The following is an 18,776-nucleotide window of genomic DNA, read 5'->3' on the forward strand; positions in this document are numbered from 1 at the left end:
AACGTCACCCCTCAGCCTTCTACACTCCAGGGAAAGAGTCTCAGTTTATCCAGCCACCCCCATAACTCAGAATTGATATTAACTTGCCTGTTTTGTATACTCATTGTCAAATTTATGTGAACTCCATGTAAGTGTGGTCGTGCAAAGGGAGTAGTTCAATTATTCTCCAGTAAATGGTGCATGTTATGATGATCTTGGTTGTCAATCATAGAATCCCTGCAGTGAGCAGTGAGAGGCCATTTGGCCCATCGAGTCTGCACCAACCCACTGAAAAGTATCAGACCCAGATCCACTTTATTCCTGTAACCCCACATTTCAATCCACCTATCCTGCACTCTATGAGCGATGTAGTCATGGCCAATCCACCTACCCTGCATATCTTGGGAGTGTGGGAGGAACCCCACACAGACACGGGGAGAATGTGCAAACACCATACAGACAGTAACCAGAGGCTGAAATCGAACCTGGCTCCCTGTCAATCATGAGGCAGCAGTGCTAACTGCTAACCACTGAGCCACTGTGCCAATCCATAGTTGTGAATGTTATGACATGATGTGAAGTTGCCAGTGTTGGACTGGGTTGGACAAAATTAAAAACCACACAGTATCAGGTTACATTCCAACAGTTTATTGAGAAGTATTAGCTTTCGGAGTGCTGCTCCTTCATGTGTCTGCGTGGGTATCCTCTGGGTGCTCTGGTTTCTTCCTGTACAGGTCATTGGTTAGGTCACTGTTGGAATATTGCATGCAATTCTGGTCTCCTTCCTATCGGAAAGATGTTGTGAAACTTGAAAGGGTTCAGAAAAGATTTACAAGGATGTTGCTAGGGTTGAAGGATCTGAGCTACAGGGAGAGGCTGAACAGGCTGGGGCGTCGGAAGCTGAGGGGTGACCTTATAGAGGTTTACAAAATTATGAGGGGCATGGATAGGATAAATAGACAAAGTCTTTTCCCTGGGGTCAGGGAGTCCAGAACTAGAGGGCATAGGTTTAGGGTGAGAGGGGAAAGATATAAAAGAGACCTAAGGGGCAACTTTTTCACGCAGAGGGTGGTACGTGCATGGAATGAGCTGCCAGGGGATGTGGTGGAGGCTGGTACAATTGCAACATTTAAGAGGCATTTGGATGGGTATATGAATTGAAAGGGTTTGGAGGGATATGGGCCAGGTGCTGGCAGGTGGGACTAGATTGGGTTGGCATGGTCGGCATGGATGGGTTGGACCGAAGGGTCTGTTTCCATGCTGTACATCTCTATGACTCTATGATTCTATATGCAGGATAGGTGGATTGAAATGTAGGGTTACAGGGATAAGGTGAATTTGGATCTGATGCTTTTCAGAGGGTTGGTACAGACTCGATGGGCCAAATAGCCTCTTTCTGCTCACTGTAGGGATTCTATGTTATGACATCTCAAGTGCTTATCTAAATAGTTTTGTAAAAAAAATTGTGAGGTTTCCCTCTCCAACTACCCTCCCAGGCATAGCAGTCCAAACACTCTTTGGATGAAAAAAAAACTGAGCTCAGAGTATCCTCCTGCCCTTCATTTGAAATGCCCTTGGGATAGCCCCTTCACAAAAGGGCCGGATTCTGGGGGAGAGTACCTTGTTTCTGCCTTGTTCTGTTCAGATGTGATTTAGTTGCAGACTAAATCGGTCCTCCAAGAGTTAAAGAAAAAGGACTTTATCCTACCTGGGATTTCACTTTTTATTTGGAACGAGGGGAGTTGGGGAGGGAGGGTGATGACGAGGGTGCTGCCTGATGTCACTGTGGAGAACCCACCCCCATCCCCTCAACCTGCAGCCAATCCTGGAGAAGTCAGCCAGGGGAGATTTAAAGAAAGATCTCCTAATTTGGAGAGTGTGACCCCACCTCCTGACTGTCAATCAAGGAGAGAAGCAGCGTCTGTCTCGCTCGCTCCGTTCTCTCTCTCTCTCTCTCTCTCCCCGGGGTGGGAGGGAGGGAGGGAGAGTTGGCAAGTGTCGGAGCCCGGGAGAAGGTGCATTCCTCTGGGATAGGGGAGGCACAAAGACTCGGGGAAGGGAGAGAGGGAGGGACCTGGACGGGAGGTGGAGGAGGGGGTTTGAGTGCTCGGGTGGGGGGGGGGGGTCCTCAGCTTTTGGATCTCATATGGATAACTCACTATTGACAGCGCTGCCCTCGTACGGGAGCTGCAGTTACATTTTACACCTCTCTCTGTCTAGATACATATCAATCCCCACATATTACATGCAGCCGCTTTCAACTTTACCCAGCTGAATTTGAAGATCTCTGTTCCAAGCGGAGAAACAGGGGGGGGGGGGGGACAAAAAAGCCAACATGTTAATTTCTCAGTGAATGCGATTCTTGTATAAGTGCAGAATCAACTCTGCTCCGTTCAGAGAGAGAGAAGCAGATCCATTGACTTGTCCGGGATCTGTTTTGCTCAGCCGATAGGCAGCGAAAGACGGGAAAAGGTTTGCACTGAAAGTGATACGCCACACACACACACACAGCCTTGCAGAATTAACTATTGTGTTTCTCTTTGGAAACGCACAAGACAGCAAACACAGAGAGAGAGACAGACAGACAAGACAAACAGAAGGCTGCTTTGATGTTCGCCATCCAGGACACCATACCAAGAGGGGGTCTAGCCATGAAGGAAGAACCTTTGATTACTGGGATGAATCCTGTTAGGACCTGGATACATTCCGGCGGGATACTGGATGCGAACACCGCGGCTCAGAGGTTAGTTCGAACGCTTCATACTTCCTATTATTCGCCCCCCCCCCCCCCCCCGTTTCCAGGCAGAAGGGGTGCTTCTTGCTGTGTTTTCACTACAGTATCTGCAGTAATTTGCTCCTACATTGTTGTCATATTTCACCCCCCCCCCCCCCGCGCTCTTGTTACCCCTGTGTCCCAGATACCAATTTCCAATGTTTATTCCCAGCCCGTGTGATCTGGAGCTGCTAACTCTCTCAATGTGTGTTTCTGTATTATTCCTCGTCGTGTTTCATTATAAAAAATCCTCTGTCCGGGGGAAAATTCGATATTTAGGTCCAGGTTATTTTTCCCACCCGGTGTGTATTTAGTTGCTTTTTGCGTCTTCCTCTCTCCACTTATTCCTTATTCTCTACCTCTCCCCCTCTTTCTCCTTCCCTTCTTCCCATCTATTCTCCCCTCTCTCCATCCCTTTCTCTCCTTCCCCTTCTTATGTACAGTTCTGTTGCTTCTCTCCCTCCCTCCGTCCCTCTTTCTTTCTGACCTCCCTCATTTTCTGAGTAAATCTTTTAACAATGGAATTTTGGAATCTGTTACTTACTTCTACCCTCTCAGAAGTCCGTGCCTCGAAGGCTTTCCGTCCTTTGTTGACAATAAATCAGCTTTGAGTGAAATACATTGTATAAAACGGTCCGCTCGACTTCTGGGATCTCGTTTAGAGTTCTCATAATGTTATCCTTGCTTCCCATTAATTCCCCCCCCCCCACCCCCCGCTTCTTTTGCACAATTCATAATCCCTAAAAAATAACGTCCCGAGCAAAACAAGAAGTTTCCTCAATCTTTTATCCGTTAAATTTCCCTCTTCAGTAATCTCTCCTTTCGAGTTATATCAACCTTCCCCGTTTTGCAAATTATTCTCCATAACTTAGAAAATGAAGACGGAATGTTTTTTAAAAAAAAACCCATCCCGCTTAGTTTTACTTAAAACTAGCAGATGTGTGGGTTATTTTTAAAGAAACATTTAATTAATCGGTGTTAAAAATCTGAAACATCACTGCCGCCGCTGATATAATCTAACCCTTTAAAAAAATTTCGTGCTTCTAAGGATCATTATCCAAACTTCCAAGTAAATAAAGAGGTTGATTTCACTTTCCCCAAGTTGTAACCGATTCAAGTCCCCTCCCTCTCCCGTTAACTTCCAGTTGTTTCAAAAACCGCCTTGTACAAACGCCGTTAACCGAAGCCCTTGCTTGTGATTTGCTTTGCCCGCAGTGGAGTCGGTTTGGCCCGGTCACATTTCGAGAAACAGCCGCCTTCGAACCTGCGTAAATCCAATTTCTTCCACTTCGTCTTGGCTCTGTACGACCGCCAAGGCCAGCCGGTGGAGATTGAGAGGACAGCGTTTGTTGACTTCGTAGAGAAAGATAAAGTAAGTTGCCTATCCTTTCCATTCCTTTCCTCTCCCACCCGATTCCCGTCCTTACTGTCCCCTTCCATCTCCCCCTTTCCATTTACGACTCCTCGGGCCCCCTGTGAACAACTCCTTATATTTTGAGCTGAAGTTTTTTTGATGTCAGTTCCTCTGGTTTTAGTTATTGCCCCTGAGTGTTAACGTGCCTGAAACTCTCTGCAGTTCTGTGTGTTTCCTTTTCCCATTTCTCACAGATCCTCAAAACTGATACCTTTTAAAAAAAAATCTCACAGTAAATTGTCCCTTTACTGTACCCCATAAACTCCTCACATTTTGTTTTGTCAAAATCTGCTCCTTTACTGACTCCAGACCCGATATCCCACATACTCGGAGTTGGATACTGGATTAAAAATCACACACCACCAGGTTATAGTCCTACAGGTTTCATTGGAAGCACACTATCTTTCGGAGCGACGCTCCTTCATCAGGTGATAGTCCAGTCCAACATCGGCATCTCCAAATCTTGGGTACAGGAGGTCGAGAGAGAGAGAGAGCCGTTGATACCAATTGCTCGCCGTCAGTGTCTGACTTCAGCCTGTAATGCACATTTCAGCAAAAGCTTGCTCTGGTCTCAGCTCGACAAACGCGCGAAATTCATCGGCCTCTCGTTACACCTTTTTGTTGATGTTGGGAGTAAAACTCAAAGTTGCGTTCAGGCGGCATGCGAATGCAGCTTGCATTCGATCCGAACTTAACGCCTTTTGTGCTTTCGCCCGCAGGAACAGAACGGGGAAAAAACAAACAACGGTGTTCACTATAAATTACAGCTCCTGTACAGCAACGGTAAGTCACTCTCTACCCCCAGATTGCAACAAACAGTACCAGAAACATGAACAAAAAAACTCACAAACTTCCTCCCCCCCAGAAAAAAACACACAATTTGCCATCTTTTAGATCAGAGTTTAATTGCACGGAGAGACAGCTTGTTTCAAGATCGAGTTACGTAAATAAATCACATAATTAAACAGTGTCGATTGGGTAAGGCGTGTCAATTGCAAACATTTTTTTCAATGCATTGTGCAAATCAACAAAACTCATTTCAATCTTTTGGTAGTGGGGAGCTGAGGTATTATTCAGAAAGAAAAATGCACATGGCAAAAATAGTCTTTGCTTTCCCAAAAACTACTCAAAATTAATTTGTGTTGAAAACTCCTGAAATAAAAAACATTGTCAATCAGAGATAGGAACTTGCGCCCAGGACACACGCTGCTCCCCGCTGCTGATGTTGATATTTATAATCTGGGATTGTTGGCATGTTTATCTACTCAGCTCTAAAACAATCGCAACAGCTTCGGTCTAAAGTTGGCGATTTGCACAAGACTGAAAATGAAATTTAAAAAAAAACCCCAAAAGAACTGCGGGCGCTGGAAGACAGAAATAAAACCAGAAATTACTGGAAAATCTCAGCAGGTCTGGCAGCATCTGGGCAGAGTTGATGCGTCGGATGCAGTGACTCATCTTCCGAACACAATGAAATGATCTGAAAACTTCTGTGCAAAACTTTATACCAAGCTGTTAAAAAAAAGTAGCTATATATATAGGCTTTCCGACGCTTAGAGAAATAATGATTTCATAATCGTTTTGGAGATTTTCTTTGCTTTAAGAAGTAATTATTGTTACGATTGGTCACGGGCGTGTAAACCTAAGTTCGAGTCTTAAGCAGGAGGTGTTGATCTAAGAGTCTGTGCTGCCCTTATTTAGCTTGACATTGACGTCGGTCTGTTATCAATCGCGCTGTCATTTGTTTTATTGATGTCAATTCTGAGAATGTTTTAAAATCGTGTAGTTAATCTGTAAGATGCTAGATTTCTTTATGCAGAGGTTTGTGTGTGAGAGAGATTTAACTGGTCCGTACCGAATTCACTCGCACCGTTAATACATGTCCTGTAATATTTCTCTTTCTCTCTCTCTCATGCACACACAATTGTCAAACTGCTTTTGCTGAATTAACCGACTTCCACCCCGTTACACAAACCGTACCTTGCCTTCCAGTTCGCAAGACAGTAATAATATCGAACTGAACAATGCCACTTGTTCTGTTTGGTTACAGCCAGAGTTGGGAGACTTGTGGTCTGGGATTGAAATTCGATTTAACTGTTTGACATCCCCCCCCCCCCGCCATCCTGATCTGAAAGTATTCAAACAAGGGAATGGAGAACCAGTGACTGCTCACGATGTAGCAAAGGGAGGGGAAAATGGAGAGGGCAGTTAAAGGAAAAAGGTGCAGCTGCAAGGGAAAATAGAACGAGAGAGAGATAATGGGATAAGGACGCGGAAAGAAAGCAGCAATATGCAGGAGAGAAAGATTTTTGGGGGAAAGGAAAAGTTTGAAAGAATGGGAAAAAGTGAACAAGAGGTAGAGAAGGGTAGTGGGGTGGAATTAAACGTAAAACATTTAAATTTACCAATCTGAAATAACAAAATGCACTGGACATATACAGCAGATTTGGAAACAGCTGTGAACAATAGACAGTTTAACGTTTGACCACTGTAACACTTCTTTCACACACTTTGAATGGCCACAGTTTTATTTTTTAAACTTGGGTGATTCTCTTTGTCCTGGCTGAAGAGAAGCTTTTTTTTCGTAAAACACTGAAATGGCATTTTCCCCTCAAATAAAAATAATAGTGCTGTCATGTTATGGTAAGAGATGGATCTGAGGGATACAAAAAATTTGAAAGAACATGTCCCTGAATTTACTTCATGCTTTTTTTTCCCCCCAGGAATCCGAACAGAGCAGGATTTATTTGTACGGCTCATCGACTCAATGACCAAACAGGTAAGAGTGGATTGGCTGTGTCACATTTGTAAGCAACAAATCTGGCTGATAATTCACTGCTGACAATTTTAAATATCAATAATACCTCTCAATTTAATAAATTCATCCAGGCAGAAACCAAACTGGTTCATTTATAAACACAACCGTTTTGACATTTCTTCTTATCTGAAAAGAGGCATGTTTTTGCAATGATTTGTCTTGCTATCTCGCCTGCTTTTCAAATTGAATTATATTTTGAAACGGGTAACGTAACCACTGATGTGGTGGGTCTGCCTCGATTTGTTATTAATAGCAACAGGGTGATCCGTCGAACTATTGAACTGTTGTGTTCTGTTTTTCTTTGGCTGATCAATAATTACAAGATGCGCCCTTCAGTGGCGCCACTGAAATTAATTTTGACTTCGGAAGGATTCTCCTGCCACCACTTCCATGCCAACATGCCAACCTCCTCTTCTCCCCCACTCCCCCCGGGGGTGTTGTCTGCTCATTCACAGCTTTGTCGCAATGCTGCAATGAGGGGCTGCATGGTTTTACCGCACATTCTGTAATCGCGTGACATGCAAGTCAGAACTGATCGATCCCCTCATCGGAAATTACCGTAACAGTCACAAATCACAGAATATTTAGTCCAGTTACTTAATTTTTATTGGATTGAATTATGAACAGGACAGTTGTAAGAAAGTGATGAGAGATTTATTCACTTTTTTTGTAGATCAGAGATTTGTAACAAAAAGTAAGACATTAACATTGGCTCTTTAAATAATATTCTAATGATTTTCTTTGAAGGCAGCTTTTAAATTTTAAATTCAGCTAACTATAAATGTGAAACATAATTCCACATTACTCTCCTTACCAGTTACAAGATTCCAGAACCATGCTACTCAAATTGTTATTGAGGTATAAAGCACTCCCATATTTAGCTGACATTTTCTTATTCTGTCACTTATTTTTAGTCTTCATTCTGAGGGATTTTAATCATGAGGAAAACTCCTTACTGCTTCCAATTTAGAGAATCAATGCCAACGCCAAATACTCCCAATCTCAGGTACATCACATTGTCAGATGCAGGGAAAAGATCTCTCTTCACTGCTTCAGGACAGACATTGCACAGATCAAAGCCCAAAACATTTCCCCATTAAACATGAGAATATGTGCAGCTTGAATTTAAGAAAGACTAAAACTCCGTCTACACTGTCTGATTCAAATACTCCCAGGGCAGCTACAACATGGGTTAAAGAATGAGTAGAGCTCTCTTGTTCTATTTCACCCTTGCAGTTTCACATTTCCAGTTTGCTATCCTCTCAACATTGCCCCACTCATGCAGGTACAGCGCAAGATTAGATTTTAAATTTTTTTTTTAACAGGGGTGTAGACATCTCTTGAAGGCCCCTAGTTGTTCTTGAATTGATGGGCTCTCGAGGCTGTTTCAGGGGGGATTTTAAGAGGCAACCACATTGCTATGGGTCTGGTGTCACATTTTAGGCTAGACCAGGTAAGGACAACAGATTTCCTTCCCTAAAGGACGTTAGTGAACCAGATTTTTTAAAAGACAATCCACGATCAGCATAGCCAGGCTCTTAATTGTCGATTTTTATTAGATCTTGTTTAATTTCACCAGCTGCTAGGGTAGGATTTGAACCCATGTCCGTGAACATTACCTTGAATTACTAACCCAATGATCACCATGCCTCCAACTTCCCTGATACAGAATGTAGCCCTCTCTGCACTATCTCCAACAAACACTCCCAAGACCGGTCAGACAGACAGACAGAGACACACACACACGGTGGAAGACATGTTAGATACAGACAGAGTAAATCTCACTCTCCACTGTCCCCATCAGACAGCCTTGGGCAGATACAGAGGAATTGCTGCAGAGTAGAGTCTCCTTTTATTTTTGTGTTTCTAACTCTCAGGCGTGCAATCTCCATGCGTCAGTTTTGCAAGTTAATGACAACTGGAACGATTTGTGTGTTGCTGGTTAGTGAATGTAAGCAACTTTATTTTAAGGTCATTGGCACTGAATTTGTATTTGGCTATTGGGGTCCAATTCTGAGCAGGCTGCATCACCATGGATTGGATTTCACTTCGATCTTGTGGGAGCAATCTTTTACAAGTATTTGAGAATCCAAGAGCAGTGGGCACAACAAGCTTCATGTTGGTTAGGATTTGTCTAACTGAGCTGTTTCAGATGGTTACATGAGAGTAATCAAAGAGAAACCATTTCCTTTGTCGGTGTTTGGCGGGAGGACTGAGTTCAGTGCTGAGTGGCATAACCTCAAAGGTTAGAGACAGTCTCCTCAGAAGTGACAACAGGAACACCTCTTCATACAATGGCTAGTGGAGATTTGGACAATCTCCCATAAAACAGCTGTTGGTGGTCGATTGAAAAGGACAAACTGTGACTGATAGACTTTTGTTGGAAAAATGTGCTCAGGATTACAGAAATCACGAGTCAATTGAATGGTGGAACAAGTTTGAAGGACTGGATGGATTTCTCCAGTTTCTGTGTTATAATTGAAGAAAGGCAAGCACTAAAGAGAAATACAGATCATTTTAAACATAGATATGAACATTGGAAGCGCATAGTTTGCTTCTGCCCTAAAACTTAAGAATTGTTATCTTGGGATGAATTCCATTCTCACTTTTTATCGCAAAATGCTGTCTTTCCGAGAATCAAGACAGCTGTTTGCTTTGACAAGAGAAAATATAAAAATACTGCTGTCCAAAATGATCACTTCTTTTATTCCTCAAGTCTGTCCTGCCAGTAGAGCCGAGCAAACTGGGGAATTAATTCATACGTAGGCGCAATGATGGGTTCACAGATTTGTTTGCCTGATATTAGCAATTACCTTTGTAACCATCGTCCAGGGCCCAAATACTTGCTTCAACTTGTAATGTGTTAATTAGACGGAGATTGTAACATGTTGAACGCACAGAAACAGCTGAGCAGATCGAACAGTTGTCCTCTTTGATGAATGTCGAGAGTTTGCGTCTCACATCCGTCTCGGGGGAACGTATATTTTAGCAGTGCTACTATTACAAGATCGTAGTATGATGCTGAGCAAAATAGGTTGTTTGACTCATTGTGTCTGCGCCAGTTCCACGGTAGAGCTATCCAGTTAGTCCCTTTCCTTATTCCGTGCAGTTCCTGAGTATGCTGTCTGAAGCCAGGCCCTTGGCTCCTTGTTTGCTGACTCTTCATTCTGAGCTGCTTTTCTTGGCAGCTTTAGCGGTGGTGACTTGCCATTGCCTTCCCCTACTATCCCCACAGCCCTTCAAATATTTATTCAAATCCCATTTGAAAGTTAGCACTCAATGTGCTTTCATCACCTCTTCAGGCAATGAACTCCAAATCACTATAACTTGCTCTGTAAAAGAATATTTCCTCACATGGCCTCTGTTTTGTTTGTCAGTCACCTCTTTATGTGTCAATAAGGAGCAGGAATAAACCACTTGGCCCCTGAAGCCTAGTCCATCTGATTGTAATGTCAAATCTACACAACTCCCCGACCCCACTCGACACAAATCTATCTACTTTTACCTTAAATATTTTCGAGCATTTCTCCATCTTTTTTTTTAGGACGACAGTTACACAGACTCTCAGCTCTGAAAGAGTGAAATAAATTTGCCTAATCTGTTTTAAACTGGCAACACCTAATTTTAAAATAGTGAGCCCTGGTTCTAGATTCTCCCATAAGATGAAGCAGCCTCTCCAGATCCATCCTGTCAAGACTGTTCAGGTTAATCAGCAAGTTCCTTTTCATTGCTGGAGCTCCTGCTACTGAAAACAATTTCTCTGCATTTATTTTATTAGAACAATTTGTGATCTTGAATATGTCTGATGAGGACAGCCTCAGCTTCTACTTTCTCTCTATGTAACTGGTGCTGTATTCGAACAAATAGCCTCTACAGCCTCTCCAAGATGCTGGCACCCTGCCTGTATTGTTTGGACAGGACCATTTTGCCCATGTCCTGTGAAAGAAATTGAGAAAGGGCTCATCTCTTAATCTTACTGCCTCGCTTGGGCCAGCATGGTGCCTGAGTGGTCAATGCGCCAGGCCTCATAGCGCCAGGATCGCAGGTTTGATTCCACCCTCAGGTGACAGTTTGTGTGGAGTCCGCACATTTTCCCGTGTCTGTGAGGCTTTTGTCCAGGTGCTCCGGTTTCCTCCCACAGTCCAAACGTGTGCAGGTTAGGTGGATTGATCATGCTAAATTGTCCCATAGTGCCCAGAGATGTGCAGGCTAAGTGGATTAACCACAGTAAATGTAGGGTTATGGGGATACGCTTGGGAGGTGTTTCTGGGTAGGATGCTCGTCAGAGGGTTGGTGTGGACATGATGGGCTGAATGGCCTGAAGACTTTATGCTTGAAACGTCGATTCTCCTGTTCCTCAGATGCTGCCTGACCTGCTGTACTTTTCCAGCACCACACTTTCGACTCTGATCTCCAGCATCTGCAGTCCTCACTTTGTCCCTGAATGGCCTGCTTCCACACTCTAGGGATCCTATGATTCTCTATCTGCCCTCTCTTTCCCACATCTCCTATAATGTTTGAACCTCTCCAATTAAATGTCTTCCCATTCCACAGCACTGATAATACTCTCAAAGTTATCATCTGCTGTGATGAACCATCCTTTGTTCTCCTCAATTCACAGCCATGGAGTCGTGGAGTTTTTACAGCATGGAATTTGGCCCTTCAGCCCATTGTGTCAGCACCAGTCTTCAAACATCCAACTATTCTACACCCATTTCCAGCACTTGGCTCATACCCTTGTATGTTATAGTGTTTCAAATGTTCACCTAATAGGTATTAAATGTCTTGAGGTTTCCTGCCTCTATCACTGTTGAGGTGGTGAGTTCCCAGATACTCACAGCTTTCCGTGTTAAATGTTTTTTTCCCTTCAAGTCCCCTCTTAAACACCTGCTCAACTTTGGGGAAAAGGTTTAGGAAAAAGTGAGGACTGCAGAGGCTGGAGATCAGAGCTGAAAAATATGTTGCTGGAAAAGCGCAGCAGGTCAGGCAGCGTCCAAGGAGCAGGGGAATCGACGTTTTGGGCATAAGCACTTCTTCAGGAATGAGGAAGGTGTGCCAAGCAGGCTAAGATAAAAGGTAGGGAGGAGGGACTTGGGGGAGGGGCATTGGGAATGTGATAGGTGGAAGGAGGTCAAGGTGAGGGTGATAGGCCGGAGAGGGGGTGGGGGCGGAGAGGTCGGGAAGAAGATTGCAGGTCAAGAAGGCGGTGCTGAGTCCGAGGGTTGGGACTGAGATAAGGTGGGGGGGAAGGGAAATGAGGAAGCTGTAGAAATCTGCATTCATCCCTTGTGGTTGGAGGGTTCCTAGGCGGAGGATGAGGCGCTCTTCCTCCAGGTGTCATGTTGCCATGATCTGGCGATTGAGGAGGCCAAGGACCTGGGAGGGGGAGTTAAAGTGTTCAGCCACAGGGCGGTTGGGTTGGTTGGAACCATATCAATGGCCCTCTGAATTTTGAACACATCAACTAGATCCCACACCCCACCTCACCGCCCACCACCCCCACAGCCTTCTCTGCTCTAAGGAAAACAACCTGAGTTTATCCAGTCTCTCTTCATTGCTGGATTGTTCCAGTCCAGGCAACATCCTGGCAAATCGCTTCTGCATCCTTTCTGGTACAGTAGCACCCTTTAGTGTAACTGCAACAGTGGTCTAACTCTCACCACATACAACTCCATCATTAACCTCTAAACAAAAACAAAGAACTGCGGATGTGGGAAATCAGAAATTGCTGGAAAAACTCAGCAGGTCAAGCAGCACCTGTGGAGAGAAAGCAGAGTTACCCTTCTTCAGAAGGGTGTTCTGAAGAAGGGTCACTGGACATAAAACATTAACTCTGCTTCCTCTCCACAGATGCTGCCACACCTGCTGAGTTTTTCCAGCAAATTCTGATTTTGTTCTATAATAACCTCCCTGCTTTTGTATTCAGTGCTTTGACTAATTAAGGCAAGTATCCCAAGTGCTTTCTTAACTTTCTTATCTGCCTTATCATGCTGCCTTCAAGGATCTGTGGGCACATGCACCAGGGTCCATCCGATCCCCTGTACTTGATATCACGGCCTACTTCCACCAGCATTTCGTGGTTCAAATGGCTCCAGTTAAGATGGAGTCTGAGACCTTTATATCCTCAAGTCACATGAGATCATGAACATATCTCTTAAAAATATACTGTATTCTAGCTGTGAGGCAAAACACCACATTCCCCTATAAATCAGTTCTTGTTCCCATCCTGTTTCTCACCAAAATGTCATCAAGGACACAGTGCCAGGTTCCATATGTACATCGACCAGTCACCACCCCTGAGTAGGATGGCTCTGACCATTTATCTTGATTTGTCCTGACAGTTGAGGAAGTAATCCATCAGCATTCAGAAAGTACCTGCACTAGAGGGATGCAGAGCTCAAGACATTTAAGAAAGAAATAGATAAAATAGATTTCTCGAAGCTTCAGGCATCAATGGGAATTGGGGAGAGAGCAGGAGTGAGAGCAGCATTGAGCTAGGTCAGGTACAATCGCAGAGCGGACTCGATGGACCAAATGACTTGTACTTTCTATCCTTCTAAGAAGACAGATCCCTGTTGCTTTCTGAGGGCAATTAGGAAAGGGAAACAAACATTTTAGGGACTCTTGCATACAATCAAAGAATGAAACCAACTCTTGAAATTGGTATTCATTTAACTAAGCATTTGCTTGATAAATAATGAATGACACATTGAAGTTCCATTCATAACTGTAGGGTATGAGTCAAAATGTGGGACTGACTGGTCTGGAAGAAGAGTGGGCAATGTCCCCAAAATATCTGTTTCTTTTTACCTCTTGTCTCTCCCTTGATTGTAACATTGTATGTCCAGCTTTAGAGATGTATGCCTCTCGACTACAATACAGGGAGAAAGTGAGGTCTGCAGATGCTGGAGATCAGAGCTGAAAATGTGTTGCTGGAAAAGCGCAGCAGGTCAGGCAGCATCCAGGGAACAGGAGAATTGACGTTTCGGGCATAAGCCCTTCTTCAGGAATGTATAATACAGGGAGCCTGTTCTGTCATTTTTCTGTTGCAGTGCTCAAAGTTATGACCCTTTGTTTCCCATGCTATATCTGTTTTTCTGCTGTTTTTCTTAGCAGCAGACAAAAGTCTGTGGTTTGCAGCTAATGTATGGACTGAATTTTTCCATTAGGCAAAGAACGCGGGTTTTAAATAAACTTGAGAATCCTGCACTTTACACCTTTGTGTTTCTTTTCACAGACTACTTGTCTGATGTGCAGTTTTGGATGAGCCAGAATTTCCTCCAATTAAATTGAAGCTCTTGCCTTCGGCCCTTATTGCAAAGCCTGTCCCCAAGCCACAGGTTCTGTTGCTAGTAATGTACGGAACTGATGGCCTGAAGGTTAGGTGAGGTGTTGGCCTAGTAGTATTTTCGCTGGTTTTTGTAAATTCAGAGCCCAGGCAATGGTCTGGGGATGTGGGTTCAAATTTCACTGTAGCCATTGATGGCATTTGAATTAAATGAAAATCTGTGATCAAAAGTCTACAAATTCATTAGATTAGATTGATAATCTAACGATTAACAGGAAAAACCCATCTGGTTCACCAATGCTTCTTAGGGAAGGAAACTGCCATCCTTACCCAGTTTGGCCTATGTGTGATTCCAGATTGATGATAATGTGGTTGACTCTTAACTGTCCTCTGGGCAATTAGGGATGGGCAATAAATGTTGGCCTAGCCAGCGATGCCCTCATCCCGTGAATACATTTTTAAAAAGAGTCTTCATCTTGTGTTATGATCAGATCAAAGTTTCACCTTCCATTATTATGACACCTTTCTATATAGGTGTTGTCTTGTCTCATACTCAGAGTGACTGGATTTCAACAGTATTTAATTACCTTGACTAATCAGAGGTGATCACCATTTTCTCAGCTCAAGCTGTGTAAATTGGTGTTCCCTTTGAAATTTGACCTCTTGCATGATTCCTGTTGAATGCAGAAGTGAAAAACTTCAGTAACCTGTCTCCATTTTTGTAACAACACTCAAGTACTTACTCAGCTATGTAATGCTTTGGACAATCCCGAGGAAGTATCAGGTGTCACATAAATGTCCTTACATTCCAGGGAGGAGAGTTCAGTGTTGCATGCCCTGGGCAGCTGAAGGTAGGGTAGTGTGGTGAATCATAGCAAAAAATAGAAGCAGGAGTAGGCCATGATTAGATTAGATTAGATTCTCTACAGTATGGAAACTGGCCCTTCAGCCCAACAAGTCCACACCAACCCTCCAAAAAGTAACCCACCCAGACCCATTCCCCTATGGGCAATTTAACATGGCCAATTCACCTAACCTGTACATTTTTGGACTGTGGGAGGAAACCGGAGTACCCGGAGGAAACCCACGCAGACATGGGGAGAACGTGCAAACTCCACACAGACAGTCGCCCAAGACGGGAATCGAACCGAGGTCCCTGGTGGTGTGAGGCATCAGGGCTAATCACTGAGTCACCCTGCCACCCCAAAATTGAACTCAATTTCTACCATAGCAGGAATTGAACCTGGGTCCCCAGAGTCTCTGTAGTAATAGCCCAGCGATAGTACCCCTAGGCCATCAACTTCTCAGTTAGCTCTTCAAGCCTGGTCAACCATTTAATATGATCATCACTGGTCATTCAACTCAGTGTCCTGCTCTCCCTAAGGAAGTGAGGGAACCACTTTGTCCAGGCACTAAGCACTGGAATTCTATCCCTAGGCCCCTCTACCCCCTTCTCCCTTATGACTGCCCTTAAAATCTCTTTGATTAATAAAACCTACCCCTTTGATTGATTAAATCGGTCCATTTGATTAATCAAACTTACCATTTTCAAATTAATAAAGCATACTTCTTTGATTAAACTTTCCATCATCTGTCATATGGCTTCCTCACGCGACTCGGTGTGAAATTGTACCTGATAAAGAATCTGCAAAATGGCTCGGGGGCCTTGTGTAGAACGTAGTTTCATCCTCAGTTGGAGCACACTTTAGGAAGGATGTGGAGCACTGGATAGGACGGCAGAAAAGATTCATGTGAGAGCTTCCTTCATTTCGCAGAAAGGTTGGAGAAAGTGAGACCGTGGTCCTTGGGGGCGTGACACCTGACAGGAGACTTCATGAGATTTGCTCAAAAGCATGAGCGGGGTAGGGGTTTCTGGATGGGGTCGATGGAAGGCTTGAGAGAAAGGTTTGAGCAGATTTAAGGCAATATTTTTTAATTCACTCATGAGACATGGCTGGCCAGCATCTAATGTCTGCCCGAGCTACCCTTGAACTGAGTGGCTTGCTCAGCCATTTCAGAGGGAAGTTGAGAGTTAACCAGATTGCTGAAGGTCTGGAGTCACAGGTAGGCCAGACCAGGTAAGGAAGGCAGACTTCCTTCCCTGAAGGACATTAATGGGCCAGATGGGCATTTCTGCTAATCAGGAATGGTTTCAGCAAATTCTTTAGCCAATTTTAAATTCCACCATCTGCTGTGGCAGGATTTGAATCCGGGTCACCGGACCATTAGTTAAGTTTCTGAATTAATAGTCTCATGATAATGGATACAGGCAGAGTAATGATACTCCTGATGATGGGCTTTTGCCCGAAACATTGACATTCCTGCTCTTCGGATGCTGCCTGAACTGCTGAGCTTTTCCAGCACCACTCTGATCCAGAATCTGGTTTCCAGCATCTGCAGTCATTGTTTTTACCCCTTTTTAGTCTCATGATAATACCAATAAGTCATCACCTTCTCCAACAACTGACCCTGACCCTGACCCTGACCCTAACCCTAACAACCCCAACATCTAAACAATGGTGGCACGAGGAAAAATGTTTCTCATGCAGTGAGTACTTCCGGTGCTGCCTGAGTGTATGGGGAAAGGCAGGTTCAGTTGAGACATTTAACAATTAACTGGATTGTTATTTTAAAAAGAAGAATGTGTAGAGCCACAGCACAAGGTGAATTTCCCCTTTCGAGACCCAACACGGACACAATGGACTGAATGGCTTCCTTCTGTGCTCGAACAATACTGTAACTCTGTGAAGTTGATGCAGTTGAGTTTACTTCTCCAGAAAGTCAGACTTCGCTTTATGATGTTTGTTCGGTACAGAGCAAGGGATATACAATATTATTGAATCCCCACAGAGGCCATTCAGCCCATCAAGTCTGCTCTCTGAATAGCATCCCACCCTATCCATCATGGCCAATCCACCTAGCCTACACATCCCTGGACCTTATGGGGCAATTTCCCATTGCCAATCCACCTAACCTGCACATCTTCAGACTGTGAGAGAAAACTGGAGCACCCGGACACAGGGTGAACGTGCAAACTCCATGCAGAGAGTCACCCAAGGCTGGAATTGAACCTGGGTCCCTGGTGTGGCGAGGCAACACTGCTAAGCACTGTGCCACCCCAGTGGAACATGGACCTGTACAGAGGACAGCAAGGAAGCTGATCTACAAGATTGGAAAGGATGAGCTGGGAGGAGTTCCTAGATGAACTCCAGAAAGCAGCTGCAAGAGGTTCATAAAATAACATTACTTTCAAAGTTCTTCCAAAGGAGCTCCTTTTTTGTTTTTTGTAGGTTTTACTGGATACTCCGGTCGATTGGATAAGAGAACAAATGTTTGCGGCTGTTCTTAGGACAGAATGAAGGCCTATTGGGCTATCGGAACGTTTAGCTGAAGCTAGGATTTATTTGACAGGTCATGAAACATTGATGAATATTTTGAAAGTTGAGCCAATGGGCTTTGCTTTATAAATGTAGAAAATACAACACAGGAAGAGTTCAGCCAGTCTGTTATACTTAATTGCACTAGTGCTATGTCTTCAACTGGAGAAGCCTTCTCCAGTCATATACTGGGCTCCTGTACTGGTTAATGTTGGTTAGGACTCTCACTGCTGTGCTAGTGAGTGTCTGGTGAAACACTGCTCTGCTTGAAGCAGTTATCCCTTGATGGAAAGTTTGTACCTGCTAACCTTTTTCTAGATTGGATTTAATTTATTATTGTCACATAATCTTAGGAACAGCGAAAAGGTTTGCTTTGCATGTATAACTTCAGGCAAACTGGATATGATACCTTCCACAGTCGACTAGCATGCTGTCCCTCAATTGACCAATGAAGTGTAGCTGCTTGGGAGGAGGAGGAGGAAGGGAATTCCAGTTCCAGGAACAATGGGTTTTGGGGGTGTGCTGTTGTGAAGCAAGAAGAGTTGGCTTGAGGGTGTGTCGAAAGGTTAAGATGAAGGATTGTGGTGCTTATGTACCTCTCCCTGACTGTGCATCTGTCTCCATGCAGTATCGTGCGAGATAGAGAGATGCACAGGGAGCAGATACCAACGACCTTTCCCTGACAGTTTATTATGTAGATAGATACTGTCTCCAGCTACTGCACACAACGTTAGATTCTAGCGATGAAGAAACCATTTTTCTTCATAAACTGGGTGTCATTGCCTGTGTTCAGCCCTAATAGCTTCAATCCAGTGCTAAAGAATACATTATAAACCCATGGATTTGTGTATCTGCAGCATTATATATTCATTGCTCATTATGTGTCCCTTCACCTATTTTATTATCAGTTCACTGCTTCCATCCCCCCTCTCCTTTCTTTTTCTGTCTTTCTCTTCTCCTTTCTTTCCTATTCACACATCCAGTGTCAACACACACGCCTGCTCCCTTGCTGTGCTGTGCTATATGACGAATCCTTTCTGCTTTATATTTCTTTATGTTTTCATGGGGTGTGGGCATTACTGGCAAGGTCAGCGTTTGCTGCCCATCCCTAGTTGTCCTTGAACTAA

The 18,776-nt window shown here is 44.0% G+C and overlaps 1 protein-coding gene across 1 annotated transcript in view; it reads left to right on the plus strand.

The window, feature by feature from the left end:
- Positions 1 to 2,110: 2,110 nt before the first annotated feature.
- LOC122560818 (transcription factor COE3-like) overlaps positions 2,111 to 18,776 on the plus strand; it is a 228,795-nt gene continuing 212,129 nt past the window's right edge. The window contains exons 1-4 of the mRNA XM_043712331.1: positions 2,111 to 2,722; positions 3,968 to 4,124; positions 4,886 to 4,949; positions 6,890 to 6,945. Coding sequence (XP_043568266.1) covers positions 2,589 to 2,722; positions 3,968 to 4,124; positions 4,886 to 4,949; positions 6,890 to 6,945 — 411 coding nt within the window. The 5' untranslated portion in view covers positions 2,111 to 2,588. The remainder of the gene's footprint in view (positions 2,723 to 3,967; positions 4,125 to 4,885; positions 4,950 to 6,889; positions 6,946 to 18,776) is intronic.

The sequence above is a fragment of the Chiloscyllium plagiosum genome, chromosome 1 (assembly GCF_004010195.1).
Source record: "Chiloscyllium plagiosum isolate BGI_BamShark_2017 chromosome 1, ASM401019v2, whole genome shotgun sequence".
Classification (NCBI taxonomy): Eukaryota; Metazoa; Chordata; class Chondrichthyes; order Orectolobiformes; family Hemiscylliidae; genus Chiloscyllium; species Chiloscyllium plagiosum.